The following is a 17,460-nucleotide window of genomic DNA, read 5'->3' as shown; positions in this document are numbered from 1 at the left end:
GTTCAGATACTAATAGATAACAATTTTCTCTAAGTTGTAATTGTTATTTTACATTATAGGAAAATATCAGTACATAAATCATAGATTAAAAACTTAAAAATGCGAGAGTACAGCCTGAATTTGGATTTCAGTTTGTCTTTTCTTCTATGAGCCTATTATGTATTTTCATGCTTTCTTTAATATTACATGATTTATTTCTCATTATAAGATAATTTACTTTTTGCATAAAAGTTTTTTATAAGAAATAATATTTATAACATTAAGTTGCTATATTTGCCTCAAACTATTACAGATACTGTAATTTTGAAATTTATTTAAGATATATCTTGAAATATATCTCTATGAAACATTTTTATAGTACACTAATTATTGCATTATCTGAATTTTTAAATCTACGCTGAATTAAGTTTTCTTATAAGATTTCATTAATATTAATTGATTCTTTTATTTCTTCATCTCATAAAAAGTAGACTGTTCACCCTTTCTTTTTGTGAATTTATACATAATCAAAATAACAAGTCTTGGGTTAGATATTCTAAATTCCCCCAGGATAAATGTATTTCATAAATTCCAGGTATCAATTTTTATACATAATATATATTTTAAAAATTATGTATTTAAACGTATTATCAAATAACCTTTTTGATTTAAAAAACTCATGTTTATGTCAGCATTTAATTGAAAAAAAAATTTTGTAGGAGTATAACAAGAAAATCAGAATGAATCACAGTTCTCCAAAATGCAACCTCAGGGACTCCTGTGTATACAGTTCTCACTAAAGACATTCTGCTTACTAATGCTTACTTAAGACCTTAAACTTTACTTCCAGTTTCTAGAATTGCTTATTTTATTTTATTTGTATTTATTTATTTATTTTTAGGACTGCACCCATGATATGGTGCCTATAGTTCTTTATTTTATTTTATTTATTATACTTTAAGTTCTAGAGTACATGTGCACAACGTGCAGGTTTGTTACACATGTATACATGTCCCATGTTGGTGTGCTGCACCCATTAACTCATCATTTACATTAGGTATATCTCCAGTGCTATCCCTCCCCCCTCACCCCACCCTACGACAGGCCCCAGTGTGTGATGTTCACCACCCTGTGTCCAAGTGTTCTCATTGTTCAATTTCCAACCTATGAGTGAGAACATGCGGTGTTTGGTTTTCTGACCTTGCGATAGTTTGCTCAGAATGATGGTTTCCAGCTTCATCCATGTCCCTACAAAGGACATGAACTCATCCTTTTTTATGGCTACATAATTTTAACTAACAGAGTAACACCTACAGAAAACAATGCATAGTCTAGTATCTAATTTAAAGAACATTTTCTAGATTTTTAATATCTTCCATGAAACTTTACAGATTTTACAGACTTCCTCAGCATCTTTTTCTCATGCTAACTCCTGATGGCTGATTTAAGCAACCTTCTCAGTTTTTTCCTTATGACCGCTGAGTTACAGTTTCTAAGGCTCATCTAATATTTTGTAGATAGTATCATACTGATTTTAAGTTTATCTGGTCAAAGAAGAGGTCCCTCACTACAATATTGAAATACCTGAAGAATATGCTACCAATTCATTGGTTCTGATGATTGTACATACTTCATTTGGGAATCTAAGGTAGATATTCAAATGGTAGGAGAATGACTTTCTAATACTATACATGCAACCTGAAGCAAGGATTCAAAGTTCAAAGGCTCTGGAATGAGTTAAAAACTATTCTTTTAAGAAAAAAGTCCTTATATCTCTCCCTTGTTTTATTCTTATTTGAATATAAAGCATTCATTCCCAGTGTATGCCTTTTAGTACTGTGTACAATTTTTAATTGATAGATAATTATGTCATTCAAAAATATGTCACCCAGATGCCAGTTTAAATAATAACACAGTTTACAAGATATGTTTCATCAGGAATTTGGACCAAGTCCTCACTGGTAATTAATGATAGTGAGAAATACAAAGGTGCAATTATTTAGAAAAAAAAATGGAAACTTCTTCTAGAGTCTGGAAGACAGAATGACACAGGTGATCTTATAACTTTTTTCTTCTAGGTGGTTTAGAATCTTTGAAAAATCTTCAACAACTAATTTTGGACCACAATCAGTTAATTAGTACAAAAGGTCTTTGTGATACACCTACCATTGTATACCTAGATTGCTCCCATAATCATCTTACTGATGTAGAGGGCGTTGAAAATTGTGGATTGCTCCAAATATTGAAGTTACAGGGAAATTATCTGAGTGAGGTAATTGCTTTGAATTAATTGATTTCTGTGATAAAGCAACACTTTTCTTTTGATAGAAATACCAATCACATTTTAAAAGCAATTTTGAATATTTTGTTCATTTTTCACCGTGAAGTAACATTTATAAAGAATATTAAATATTATACAGTTAATTAATAGAAATTTTATTCATATTTAAAAAGTCATACTTTATGATATGCATTTTATCAGAATCTATTTGTTGTTAGTTTTGGAAGGTTGTATATTTTTTAATTAGGCTAAATGATAAAATATTTTGCTTAATATAAACTAATGAACCAAATTTAAATATAGCTTCCATCCTTGGAGAATCTTGTTTTACTAAGAGAATTGCACTTGGATGATAACAGCATTTCAACTGTGGAAGCATTTTCTTCATACTGGCTGCCTTTACTACAAAATATTACTATCTCTCAAAACAGGTAAAAGCATACTTACGAAATAAATTCAGTGAATGATTGTTTAAAATAAATATGTGATGTTCATAAACTACCATAAAAGTTAGATTTCTCTAATAATTCAATGAGATTGCATCAAAATAAATTAGTATATAAATTATAAAGATAACATTATAGAATTTTTTAAAAATAAAATGAATTATTGGCATACCCTAAAATTTTAGTAGAATTTTAATTGTCCATTTATCTTTCTAATTTTATTTCTTCTCAAAGATGCACTTGTATAAATCTCTCAAGGAAGATTTGTTTATGTTTATAAGGAGCATAGTCCTTGGAAAATACAGGAGGTAGTTAATTTAATTCAGAAGGATCTCATTCTCTCAAATGGTACTTATTAAGTCCTGGAAGGACAATTTTTAATCTGCTCTCAACTTGCATGTCTTTTTGAAACTGTTAGGATGGATTTAAATTTGATTTCCCTAAGGATATAAAGTAACACTTAAAAAAATACCTTAACATTCAATTGAAATGGGTACCTGCCTCAGAAGATCTATTTGAAACCACCAAACATCTGGATCTTTGCTGAGAATAACTGGATAAACCAAAACAGGAGCACAATATGTGTATTTCTCCTCTGCTTAATATTTCATTGTAATCCATTCACTCTAATATGATTAATTTCTTCATCAAAGGCACAAGGAGTAGGGGAAAGAAACCACCTTTAACAAGAAATTGTTTCTTTAAGTTATACAATGCTCACAAAACACACGAATAAGGACAATACCATTTTTACATATATACCTATTTTCCCTCGAGACATATAAAATCATCTCTCAATCTCTTCCACAATAGTGTTCATCTTTTAAGCAGGTATGTACTAAATGACTTAACTTCTACCTATTAAACTTTGACATTGAAAAACAAATATGTATTCAAAAAATCCCCTCAAATTACTTTAATCCAATTTAAAATTTAAAATTTGACTTGAGTTTAAAAGGACATTTGTTCCCAGAGCCAGCTCCATCAGATAATACTGTGTAAGTAATCTGGGCAATTCACAAACTCCTTGGATCTTTTCAGAATATTTTCCAGGTAGAGTATACTTTCAAAATGAAATATTCAGCTATGTTTTGGACGTACGCAGTAAATCACGGAGGAATTGAGATACCTAACATATTTTATAAAAGTGGACCTCAAGCCACATTAATGAGCATAAAATATTTAAAGAGATTATAAAGAAAATCAAGAAATTTTTTGGCAAGTAATGCCTTTAATTTATTTGGGCAATTTAAATTATCAAAGATAGTCTATTTCTAAAAATTAAATTTAATACTAGCTGATAGACTTTTGCTCTATCAGTATAATATGACTTATGCATATCGAGCTAATAAAATGGGAATTATATAAACTAGAGAATTAAATATTTTTTAGAACTGAGTATGATAATTGGAATGATTAATCCAAATGTTTTCTATATATAATTTTGTTTGCATAATCTTATAATGTTTGACTATTGAGATGGGGTTTGCTATTTGGGGGATAGAAAAATGAGTAATATATGTTCTTACACCCACAGAGCATTTTGGCATAAAAGAACTTAATTTTTAAAACTCATCTATACCAAAAAGTAAAATTATTATATATGTGATTTTGAAATTTTAAATAATACTGTCACTGATATTGGAATATATTTCTTCTGAGTCTGTCAGAGCTCTTTGTACATGTAACTTTCTGCCATTATTGAGAGGATGAAGGAAGAAGGCCCAAGAGCACCAGGGAAATGTCGTTGATAGCAAAGGACATATGGAATACTAAAATGATTTTGTAATGTCATAGTGTAAAGATGATCTTCAACCTTAGAATATTTCACAAGTTTATTTTCATTGACTGTAGAAATTATCTATTTTAATTTATGCTCTTACATGTGAAATGACTTTTTAAAAAACCATATTAGGTTTGATAAAACCAAATCTGAGTTTGAATATTGACCCTACAACTTGGTCAGTAGATGTTGAGCAATTCTGCTATCTGACCCTTAGTTTTTTCTCACAAGTAAAAGTGGTAATGCTACCTTACCTATTTTATGGGATTTTAGTGATGATCCAAGAGGAAAGGGAGAATAATTTTATAATGTGATATTTAGATTTGTGTTTGGTATGGATTTTAAATTATATATACTTTTCCTTTAATTTTTGATATTTTCATCACAAAGAAGATATTATGTGTCCATATGCTTTTTTTCCCAACAAATGGAATACATATAAAGAATGATACTTAGTACATATTTTTTGAAGTACTTGTTTCATCCTGATTTCTGTTTTAAATTTTCAGTAAGACATGTGACTGTTTTAAGTTTGACTTAGTGGAGTTCTAACTGGATGACTCTCTGGCTTTATAAGGCTTTTTACTTCCAGTGAGACTCTAAGTAGGAGCAGAAAGTGGAAACTAGTACCCATTGGCTGTTCATTGTACAAATCTTTTGCTTTTTGTCGTCTTTGAAATTTATATCTTTTTAATGCCCAGGGCTAATGTGACAAGGTCAAATGGTTTTAGGTTTTCACTAATGTCCTTTGTCTTTCTGGTTTGAATTTTCTTGGAAACAATATACACAGAATGTCAGTAAAAGGAAAAGTTCTAGAGGTTTTTTAAAAAAGGATTATACTATTAAGTTTCTACCATCCTAATGAATAGTTATAAAGGTGAATGAGTAGCCAGTTTTCTTGATTAAAATGTCAGAAGAAGAAAACAAACATGATTTTAACAGCACGGTTATCTGAAAAGATTACTTTCAATATTACAAAAAGATTTTTTCAAAGCATATATTTCTTTGCTTTGATTGATTTTTGCAAAGATTTATTGATTTTTGATTCTAAAAAAATTATTGGTTATTTTCATTTGAGGTCTTTTTATAACCTATATATTACCATATAACTTATTGGCTAAAAACGTGAGATACTCTTGAAAAAAGAAAAAAAATTGTATTCTGAGTGGCTTAATATGCCATTACTATTAATATTTCAAAATCTTTTCACTGGAAGGGTGAAGAGTTAGTATTAGAAATATATTAAGGGTAGAGCACAGAAACAATTTTCTTGTTAATAAGTACATTTATTAAAATTTTATTTTTACTTGAATTATATTTATATATATAAATTGCATGTAATAATTATACAGAACGTGCTTGAATAGGAAATGTCATAAAATTGAGACTTAAACCCACTAATTATGTATAGGTAAAGCCTGAATTTCCTCTATCACTCCATCTCTTCCCGCCCCACTTCCCTTCCCTTCCCTTAACGTTTTTTTTTCCTTTTCTTTACTTCAATATCCATGTGAGATTTCAGTAAATTTCACTCTTATGGAGTATATGTACAAATAATTCAGTGTATGTAAGGGCTAATATATTCTCACTTTTATTATCTTGGATATTTTTCTCCTGGAAATTGCTTTTAAGAAGTGGGATCTTATATGTTTAATATGAATGTAATATTGTATTTAGGATTGGCAACATGTAGAGAGATGTTCTCCCAGCCTCATTGTGTCATCTACTTTTTCTTTCTTTTTTTAAAATTTTATTATTATTATACTCTAAGTTTTAGGGTACATGTGCACAATGTGCAGATTTGTTACATGTGTATACATGTGCCATGTTGGTGTGCTGCACCCATTAACTCGTCATTTAGCATTAGGTGTATCTCCTAATGCTATCCCTCCCCCCTACCCCCACCCCACAACAGTCCCCAGAGTGTGATGTTCCCCTTCCTGTGTCCATGTGTTCCATTGTTCAATTCCCACCTATATGAGTGAGAACGTGCGGTATTTGGTTTTTTGTCCTTGCGATAGTTTACTGAGAATGATGATTTCCAGTTTCGTCCATGTCCCTACAAAGGACATGAACTCATCATTTTTTATGGCTGCATAGTATTCCATGGTGTATATGTGCCACATTTTCTTAATCCAGTCTATCGTTGTTGGACATTTGGGTTGGTTCCAAGTCTTTGCTATTGTGAATAGTGCCACAATAAACATACGTGTGCATGTGTCTTTATAGCAACATGATTTATAGTCCTTTGGGTATATACCCAGTAATGGGATGGCTGGGTCAAATGGTATTTCTAGTTCTAGATCCCCGAGGAATTGCCACACTGACTTCCACAATGGTTGAACTAGTTTACAGTCCCACCAACAGTGTAAAAGTGTTCCTATTTCTCCTCATCCTCTCCAGCACCTGTTGTTTCCTGATTTTTTAATGATGGCCATTCTAACTGGTGTGAGATGGTATCTCATTGTGGTTTTGATTTGCATTTCTCTGATGGCCAGTGATGATGAGCATTTTTTCATGTGTTTTTTGGCTGCATAAATGTCTTCTTTTGAGAAGTGTCTGTTCATGTCCTTCATCCACTTTTTGATGGGGTTGTTTGTTTTTTTCTTGTAAATTTGTTTGAGTTCATTGTAGATTCTGGATATTAGCCCTTTGTCATCAGTAGTATATCTTCTTTCTCTCTGCTAATGCTGAAAGGGATAGTACAAGGGAAGAGTGAAGGTCAATACAAGGGTTAATCTTCTGCCAGACCCCATGAGGCTTCCACTCACGGGGTTACTCTGTGAGCTTCTGACCTGAGAATATAAAAATAAGAGATTTCGTTGTTGTTGTTGGTGGTGGTGGTGGTTTCTATGGCAGTGAGTTTGTAGAAATAAAGAGGTAAAGGACCCTTCCAGGACAACTGGAGGGAGAGTATAAAAAACACAAAAGCAATAAAAGTGAAAATTAATGCGTACTTATTTATTTTGTACCAGAGATAGACCTTGAGCCAAAGCGTATTTTGAACAGCTATGGAATTATAGTGGGAATTAATTCAGAAGACTTCTCTAATTGTGGCAAAAAAGATATATATATATATATATATATATATATTTTTTTTTTACGAAGGAGTTTTTATCTTGCTTAAAGATTCAGATGAGCTGGCTTAATTTAATTTCCAAATAGCTACAGGTAATGTGATATTATGTTACACAGTAAGTGTAGACTTGTCCTAGTTAGAAATGCAAATCAAACTAGAGTTAAGTTACCCTTTACAGCTTTTGTTTCCAATGACGTGGGTATTTTGAATATCACAATTTTTGTTTGAATATGGGTTTTTGATAACAATTATAACTTAGAAAATAATGAAATCCTTTAAACGTAGGAGGAAAATTAATTATTACTAGATTATAATATGCATAATTAATTAGTATTAATTTTAAATATCAGTGTGTTTTGGCCAAGTTTAAGTCCATTCTGTTGAGGTAAAACATTTTATATTATTCTGTTCTTATACTCATTTATTTACATATTGAGTATATTTCCAATTTAAAAGTAAGCCAGTTTAATTTTGAATACTTACAGCACTATAATACTTTCAATTAGTAAAGAAAGATGTTTTAAAACAAAACTAGTGATTAGTTAGTTCTCCTGTTGGAAAGTAGTAATTTCTCCTGTTGAAAAGTGATTTTTCATTTGTACCTTAAGTTTAGGTTATGTGTTTCAGGCAGGGAGAAAAATAAATAAAAAATGTAAATTCTTTGTAAATTTGTCCTTACATGAATACAAAACAAAATAATTAGAACAAAACACACTTATTCTTATTCAAATAGCAAATACACATGAAAATCCATGATTTTTGTGATTGAAATTAGTAATTTCAGGATTTCCTTTAAAAAATGAATAGAAGTCTTCCATCATAAATACGTAGAAGTCTATAATTACTGCATTTGTAAAAAGTACTGTTAGCAAGTGCTATAATTGTACAATTATAATTGTATATATAAAATTGTATAAAATGTGGATAATTATATAATTGTATTATAAAAATGTATTGTTATATAGTTACAATGGTAACATTAAGGACTTTCCAATTTAGAATTTTGATGAAGTTTATGTTTTTGTTTTCAGCTTGACCAAAATTGTACCACTTTTTCATTTCGTTTCATTGGAAAAGCTAGATGTCAGCCACAATTGTCTTTCTGGTAAGTTTAGCATAATATATATATTTTAAATAATAGACTTTTGACTTTCTGTTTCAAATATGATAAGAGGTTGTTTTAAATGCATGAATTAATGGCATTTACATATAATAAACCTGTAAAATAAGGCGTGCTGAAATAATTCGCTTGAAATTTTATTTCCACTTTTACAGTCATATTACTTCCACATCTTTCTGGTAGGCCTAGCCAAAGTCACAGTTATGCTTTTATTTAAAAGTCATACATCTTTTACTTATGAAATGAATAGCCTAATGAAGATGAGCAAACAGTATACCTTTCTAACAGGTGTAGAGTAGTTACTCATTAAAAATTTATTAAAGAATCATGACTTGAATTGACTTCTTCCTTTCCTCAAAATTTCCTCATTCCCAGTCCCAGTCAGTCCACTCCTAGAGGCAGCCACAGACTGAGTTTATCACCACACATTAATTTTGTCTTTATATTAATTGGATCAAACAGTACATTCATTTTTTTCTACAACTTTCTTTGTGTGATATTAGCATCTGACATTTTACCACTTTATATATTAATTAATTTATTTTTCTGAAGTGTAAGGGATATATGAATATATCACAGTTTGTTTATCCATTTCCCTGTTGAACATACTTTGATTGTTTGTGGTTTGGGGGTTATGAATACAAAGTTCCTATGGCTCTTGTACAAATATTTTTGCAGGCTTAAGTTTTCTCTTCTCTTGGGTAAATGTGTAAGAGTGTAATTGTTGGATAATAGAGTAGGTGTAACTCTAAAAGAAACTGACACACTATTTTCCAAAGTAGTTGGAACATTTTACAACCCCACCAGAAATAAGAGTTACAATTGCTCCATTCTAGAGAGCTTTTAATACTTTGCTATGTTATCTCATTTTGGTTTTAGTTTGCATTGACCTGATGCATAAAGACGTTGAACCTCTTTACAAGTGTTTATTGGTGATTTTTGCACCCTCTTTTGTTGTGTCTATTCAAGTGTTTCACCATTTTGGAAATGTGATTATTTTTATTTTTCTTATTGATCTATAAAAATGTTTACGTATTCTGGACATCATTGTCTTATAAATTTCTAGCCTTTGTTTTACCTATCAATTTTCTAAATTTCTTTATTTATTTAGATGGGTAGATATTTTAATTTTTTTGTTATTTTTGTGTGTCCTTTTGTAATAAATTTTTCACTCCCAGATTGAGAAGATAATTTTCTATGCTTTATTCTAGAAGCTTTTGTACTTTCAGTTTTTACTGTTAGGCCTATGATCCCTCTCAAATTAATTTTTATGTATGGTGTGAAGTAGAAGTTGAGTTCATTTTTTATATGGATATCGAATTGTTCCAGCCACACTGGTTGAATACGCTTTTTTTCATAATTGAATTACTTTGCCATCTTTGTGCAAAAATTGTTTTACATTTGGTTTTCTTTGGGATATGTTTCCATTGATTGCTTTTCTCATAACTATGGCTTATGTTTTCCTATTTCTTTGGATGTCTAGTAAATTTTAACTATTTGTTGAACATTGTAGCTAATTCTGCATCGAACATTGTAGACAGTTCAGTAAGTCAGGGTGTTGTTGTCTTCCTTTAAAGGATGGTAAGTTTTATTCTTGCAGGAAGTCAAATCAATTATGAATAATTTTTAAATAATTTTGTTCCTGCCGGGCTTAGTTTTGTTCTATTTTAGGACAGGTCATTTTAGTTTTCTTTCTTTTTTTTTTTTTTTTTGAGACAGAGTTTCATTCTTGTTGCCCAGGCTGGAGTGCAATAGCACGATCTCAGCTCACTGCAACCTCCGCCTCCCAGGTTCAAGTGATTCCCCTGCCTCAGCTTCCCAAGTAGCTAGGATTAGAGGCATGCGCCACCATGCCCAGCTAATTCTGTATTTTTAGTAGAGACGGGATTTCTCCATGTTGGTTACACTGGTCTCAAACTCCTGACCTCAAGTGATCTGCCCGCCTCGGCCTCCCAAAGTGCTGGGATTACAGGTGTGAGCCACTGCCCCTGGCCCTATATTCACTTTTTTAAAGGTAAAAAGGTCCATGCAATTCTATTTCGTTGTATATACAATTTTAACACTTATGCTATTACTTTAGATTTTACTTCTTCAGACTTTGTGCTTACAATCTGTCACAAACTATTCTAAGTCTCTTATACACATTATCTTATTTAATCCTAACCCTATAAGACAGATATGAACCTGAACTGGAAAGCAGATTTGCAAAAGTTCACACAGCCGTTAAATGGTAGAAACATATTCTGACAATAGTCTGTGTTCTTAACACAGTCTTCTTTAAAAAGCATGTAGTATTCTGCAGAAGAAATAAAAATATTGCTTTTCTTTAATAGGTAACCAGTAAATACAGTGGTCCTAGATTTATGATATTTGTTCTAAATCTGTGATACCTTTCAAAATGATTTTATTTTCTGTAGATCTTAAAAGTGCCATGAAATGGTTTGATGCATGCTGTTCTCTCCGTGAATTGTCTGTCACTGGAAACCCACTTCTTCAAGAAACAAACTGGAGGTAAAGAAGCATTGTTGCACCCCATGAATATCCATTATTATAGTTGCAGAAAAAACAGTTTGATAAAAATTGTCCTATGAATAACAATTACCTGGAATAAGTTAATTAAAAAATTAAAAGTCATTTTAAACCAAAAAAGTTTTGTAAAAGTAGTTTTAAAAATGTTTTTATTCTAAAATAATTTTCTTGCACATGTATGAACTAATACAAAATTGAAATTAAAATTGTAAACCATTAATTATGTGACAAGTTTAGTGTGATATTAACTTGGGTTTTGCATTTATAGAAAATGTATTTGTTGAGAATTGCTTTTTTGCCAATCATCTAATTACATAGCTTCCTACTTAAATTGTTTCCTTTTTGAGAGTAATTTGGTTTTGTTTGATTTTCCTGAAAGAGAAGGATGGTGTCTGTAAAAAAGTTTGTGTGATAAGCATGTTTAAATTCTTGCTCCTCTTTGGAATATTGCAATACCTAAATGTAAACCAAGGAAAATATTTTGTAATTTTTAATACATTTTCATAGAAAAAGTTTTCTCATTTACACTTCTAATAATATACTAACACCATTTCCCCCAAATTGACCACCATCTTTTTTCAAAAATTAGCTATTTTGTGATAACTTACATATCATAATTTTTATCATTTTTGTTTATGAATATGAATATTTTGTGAAAAACTGGACATTTGTATCACCTTAAGAAATACCTCATGCTTTTTTGCAATAAGTTCCCTCCCCCAGTATTTTAAAAACATCTCTCCACTCTTTCATGGCTTTCATTGTTTCTGGTGAGAAATGTCTACTGACATTCTTGTCTTTGTTTCTCTAAGAATGATTTTAAGATTTTCTCTTGATCACTGGTTTTCAGCAATTTGATTACAATATGTTTTGGTGTGGTTGCATTTAGTTTACTTCGGATTTATCACACTCTTTGGATCTGCCATTTTCATAAAATTTGGAAAATTTATGGCCATTTTTTTCAGATTTTTTTGTTCTCCCTTTCAGTACCTATTCTGTCCTAGTAGGACTCCAGTTTCAACAATATCAGACCAGTTGAATTATCCCAGGAGTTGCTGTTGTTGTTTTCTTTTACTTATTATTATTTCTTTCCCTTTCTGTGCCTCACTCACTCCGAATAGTTTCTATTGCTTTGTCTTCAAATTCTCTGATATTTTCTGTTTAAGTATCTACTCTGCTTTCAGTCTCATCTATTTTTCATTTCTGATTGCAGATATGTTTTTCATCTATATAAATTTATGTATTTAACATTTGTAATTTCTCTTCTAATCATGCTCATGCTTTCTGGAACCTTCTTGAACATATGGAAAATATTAATAATAGCTGTATTAATTTAACTTCCTTATCTGTTCTTTCCATCATCTCTATCATTTGAAGGTCTATTTGTATTGATTTTTTTTTCACTGATTCTGGATCATATTTCTCTGCTTCATTACATGCCTGGTCAGTATTGGTTGTATTCTGGACATTTTGAATTTTATATTCCCAATGCTTAATTTCATTGTATTACTTTAAATAGCCTCTATTTTGTGTTTGGTGTGCAGTGGCTAAGTTACTTGGCACTAATGAGATACTTTCTAAGCTTGCTTTTAAGTTCTGTTAGAATGGTCCAAAGAAATCTTTGGACTAATGCTAATTTAGCCCTACTACTATGATGACAACTTTCTGAGTATTTTTTCCAGATGTCTCATATAGAGACAGGCTGGTCTCGAACCCCGGGGCTCAAGAAATCCTCCCACCTCAGTCTTCCAAAGTGCTGGGATTACAGATGTGAGCCACTGTGCCCAGTCTTCTATGTATCCTTTTAACTTTGCCTGTGGGAACTAATCTCCTCTGTCGGTTCCTACAGTTTTGCCTTCAGTTTCTACTGGTTCTTTCCCCTGAATTTAGATGGCTTTTTCTTACACATCAACAGAAGATTACTGATTTGCCAAGTTTAAGTGAATTACCTCCCAGAATACTGAGAGAATTTGCATATGTCCACTGTGAAATTTTCCACTGTGGAATTGGTGATCATTCTGGCTTACACTTTTGTCTTTTTTTATGCTCAGAACATTCATTTTTGAGATGGTTTCACGTTATCTATAGTACATTTGACATTTTTATACTGTCATTTCACTGGTACATCAAGGCAGGACAAGCCAAGCATAAACAAGGCTACAATTTAGGGAAATGAGTTTGCCAATACAAACATGCTAAGTATAGGGGAAGGCACACATTTACTAAAATACATATTAGGTAGCAAAATATATATTAGGACCATTAGAGTTTAAATCAAATCAGGAAAACTTGTCAACTTGTTCAGGCAGTTAAAATACATTTATGAACAAAACACAGACTAAAGAAAAAAATAGCTATAACACCTGATCCTAGGGCAGAAGCTGTTGACTTTTTGCCCTGATTTGGTTTCTCTGCAAGGTGTGGCCATGTCCAGGAAGACCCTGGATCTGACAATTTCAGAGGAGTATGGGATATATTACAGAAGAATTAAATGTCTGGTTATGTTTAAAATTCCCATATCTGACTTAATGTACCTGTAGAACAAGCTGTTAGATTCTGGGGAATAGTCTCTCTTCCCACTCTTGTCTGAGGCTTCTGCAAACATCTGACACTCTTTCTAGATTAATTTTTTTCCTGGATTTGTTACTTGGTCTTTGGTTAAGAAGATAGAAGCATTTTTACACTAACTCAAACACCTGTGTAATTTACTGCATATTGGTAAGAGTTATTGTCTTGGCCCAGAAAGTCCATTTTTCTTCCATTTTTCCTTAGAGCTAGGTTTCCAGAAAAGTTTCTAATAGTACAATGTTATTTAGGGAAATCTGGCATGTTTCCACATGTTTTAGAAAAAAATTTGTCAACTTCTAGTTTAGAAATGTCTTTTCCAAGTGTATGTTAAGCTGTGCAGCACAGATGAAAGAGTATGACCTAGTACAATGGTTCTCAAAGGTGTGTCTCTTGACCAGCATCATTCATCATCACCTGGAAACCCAGCAGAAATGCAGAATTTTTGACACCATCCAAGCCTACTGAATCAGAAACCTAGGAATGGTGTTCAGTAATCTGTACTTTAAGAAGTCCTTTTGATGATTCTGATATATACTAAAGTTTGAAAACCACCATTTTAAAACAAAGATATTCTACCCCTACCCCATACTGTGTGATCCTGGACAAGTAAATTAATTTTCTTTTTTAGATATGTGGTCTTTCTATGTTGCCCAGGATGGCCTTGAACTCCTGGACTTAAGCATTTCCTTTACCAAAGCCTCCTGAGTAGCTGGGACAACAGGTGTGTGCCACCACGCCCAGCTCTAACTTAACTTTTTTATGTCTCTGAATCCCCAGTAGTAAAATGAGGATGATAGTCTCATGGGGTGGTTATGAGAACTGAATGGTATAATACACGTGATTTATTTAGAACAATTCTTAGAACGTGGTAAGATAACAAAAATTTACTATTTCCCGTTACCATGTTAACCAGATTATATATGGGATCTTATTCAATCACCAAGTATTTAATGAATTCCTCCTGTATGCAGTGTCCTCAGTGTCCTAACATGTTGGACATTAGGAAGGAAATTTAATATAACCCATAATTTTAAGACATTTTTCTAATCATATTGGGGAGATAAAATGTAGGCACAGAATTGATAACCATGAAAAATAATAATGATCAAAACCACTAATACAACATCCACTCTGTGCTCAACACTGTTCTCATTTAATCTATACAATATGCCTAATCAATTATGTATGTAACCCAGCATCCCATTTTATAGTTGAGGAAACTGAGTCCCATAAAGGCTAAATAACTTGACCAAGGTTACATAGCTATCGAGTAGAGTAGCCAGGAAATTTAACCCATGCAGTCTGGCTGCAAAATCTACGCTCGTAACTCTTAGAGTTTTTGTGTCTAATAAAACACTAGTGTCAAATGATTATTGTATGCAACATATAAGCTTTAGAAATTTAGAAAAATCATCTCAGTTTAGTGTGACAAGGAGAAACGGCCTTGGCTAAAGGGGCACACTTTTAGTTAAACCTCAAAAGTTTGCTAAGATTTAAAATCATAAAGTAATAATAAAAGCAATTCTGGTGGAGGAATATCCAAGAAAAGTAAGGAAGGTCAGATGTGTAGTTAGACTCTGTTTGAAGCTAGTCTTTTCAGATGTAAAATGGGTATACTGGGAAATACCATTGGAAGGAGATGAGAAATCAAGTACTTACAGTGGTCAGAGAATAGATGAAGTAGTCTCTCTATATATTACTTCATTTCACAGCAGCCCTGTAAGTTGGGTTCTGTAATTGTGATTCTCATTTTAGAGAGGTATTTACAAAAGCCTAGATACCTTATGATTTGAATAGTACTTATCTCATAGGGTAATATAGGTTCGGCTTCATAAAAAATAACCCAGAAATCTGTGTGCTTCAATACTAGATTATTTCTTGTTTACATTGCATTTGATGTGGGTTCAGCCTGTATAATGGAGGCAGACTCAGAAACTCAGGCTGCTTCCATTTTGTAGACCTGTTTCATGTGACTTCACTGTACTTGGCTTTTGTAAGCTAGTGGATTGTGGTAGGAGAGAGGGAAAGGGACCATAGGGAAGGTACAACTGACATATAACCACTCTGCTTTCAGAGGTCGCAGTCATCACTTCACTCATATTTCATTCCGTTGACTAGTTCCATTCATGTAACTGGTCATATCACCAAACCTACTGCACGAGAGGCTAGAAAAGGTAAAGAACAAGGCAGTCATCGCTTCACTCATATTCCATTCCGTTGACTAGTTCCATTCATGTAACTAGTCATCACCAAACCTACTTCACGAGAGGCTAGAAAATGTAAAGAACAATAATATCAGCCAACACTAACAATCTGTGTGAAGGCTAAATATGCTACCACATGAAAGCATTTTATAGAGTGCCTCTTACCTGGCACACTAAGAAAATATTAGCTATTGTTTTTAGTGAGCAATAGAGAACATTTGAATATATGTGTGGTTATAAAAATAGTAGATTACATGTTTAGTTCTGAATATATTTCTGGCATTGTCCCAGACATTTTGTATTTCTACCAGAAATAAGCATTTTGGGAAGACTTTTTTCATCAGCAAACTGATAAGAGATTAGGAAACAAGTGACCAAATTTATTAGAGTCCAGAAATTATAAAGGGCTAAAATTCAGTCTTGAAAATAGCCCCAAATTATTGTACAGATTCTTCCAGAATAGAGCTGGAAGGGGACATATGTACCATATATATGTATATGGTATTACACATTATATATATATATATATATATGTATATACACACACACACACTCAATTCTTTCATTTTCTTAATATATAAAAATTGAGGTGCAGAGATTAATTAGCGTACATTAGATACGACATGTTTGCATGCACAGTTTTCTAAAAAATGTCAAAATATCTAAAAAATCATTTCTAAAAACATCTAAAGTATAAAATTTTCCAGAGATGGAAAGATTAAATAAATATTGTTCATTTTATTATATCCTTTGATAGGACATTCTTCAATCTTGTATAGTTTATCATCTCCTGAATAGCTAGACTACATCTTCTTAGATTTGGATCTATTTTCTCTTAAAATGATTTTTATAAAGTTTATATCCTTGATATTATTTCCTCTCTTTTATTTACACATAGTTTTTAAAACCAATATTAATATTTTCTATTAATATTAAAGTTAATGTATAAATAGGCTATTTCTATACTTTTTATATTAATAACATAAGAAATATTTCTAACTTGGAATATATATTGTTTTCCCATTCATACTAAACATATGCTATTCTTTTCTCATGGCTTTCTTTTGCTTTTTAAGAGTTTTGCTTCTGAAAGACAACGCAAGAAGATTTTATGTTCTGAAATAATCTCTTTGGGTACTGGGGATTCTGTAGTTATAAAAATGGCAGTTTACATTTTTATTTCTGGATATATTTCTTGCATTGTCCCAGGCACTTCTTATTTCTACCAGAGAAAATTGGTCACTGCCTCAAGGCATGGGTTATTTTAGGGAAGTTTCAAATATTTTACTCATTCAGATGTGATTTCAGGGAAGCCATTAAAAATACGTTAGTTGGACTCATGTAATGAGAACGTACTCTTCCCCTCTCATTCTCTTATAGATAAGATCTTTTAACTTACTATCTCACAGGCTATCTTTAGGGCACAAAATCCCTGTTCTCCCGAATGTCTGGATGGTTTTTCTTGCCTCTT

At 31.8% G+C, this 17,460-nt stretch overlaps 1 protein-coding gene across 1 annotated transcript in view; it reads left to right on the top strand.

Moving 5' to 3' along the window:
- The window catches only part of LRRIQ1 (leucine rich repeats and IQ motif containing 1), a 189,557-nt gene that overhangs the window by 48,202 nt on the left and 123,895 nt on the right, over positions 1-17,460 (top strand). The window contains 4 exon segments of the mRNA XM_030819891.1: positions 2,058-2,251; positions 2,564-2,691; positions 8,600-8,673; positions 11,106-11,199. Of these exon segments, the coding sequence (XP_030675751.1) occupies positions 2,058-2,251; positions 2,564-2,691; positions 8,600-8,673; positions 11,106-11,199 (490 nt within the window).

Source organism: Nomascus leucogenys, chromosome 10 (genome assembly GCF_006542625.1).
Source record: "Nomascus leucogenys isolate Asia chromosome 10, Asia_NLE_v1, whole genome shotgun sequence".
Taxonomy (NCBI): Eukaryota; Metazoa; Chordata; class Mammalia; order Primates; family Hylobatidae; genus Nomascus; species Nomascus leucogenys.
This window is presented reverse-complemented; position numbering and strand designations above follow the sequence as displayed.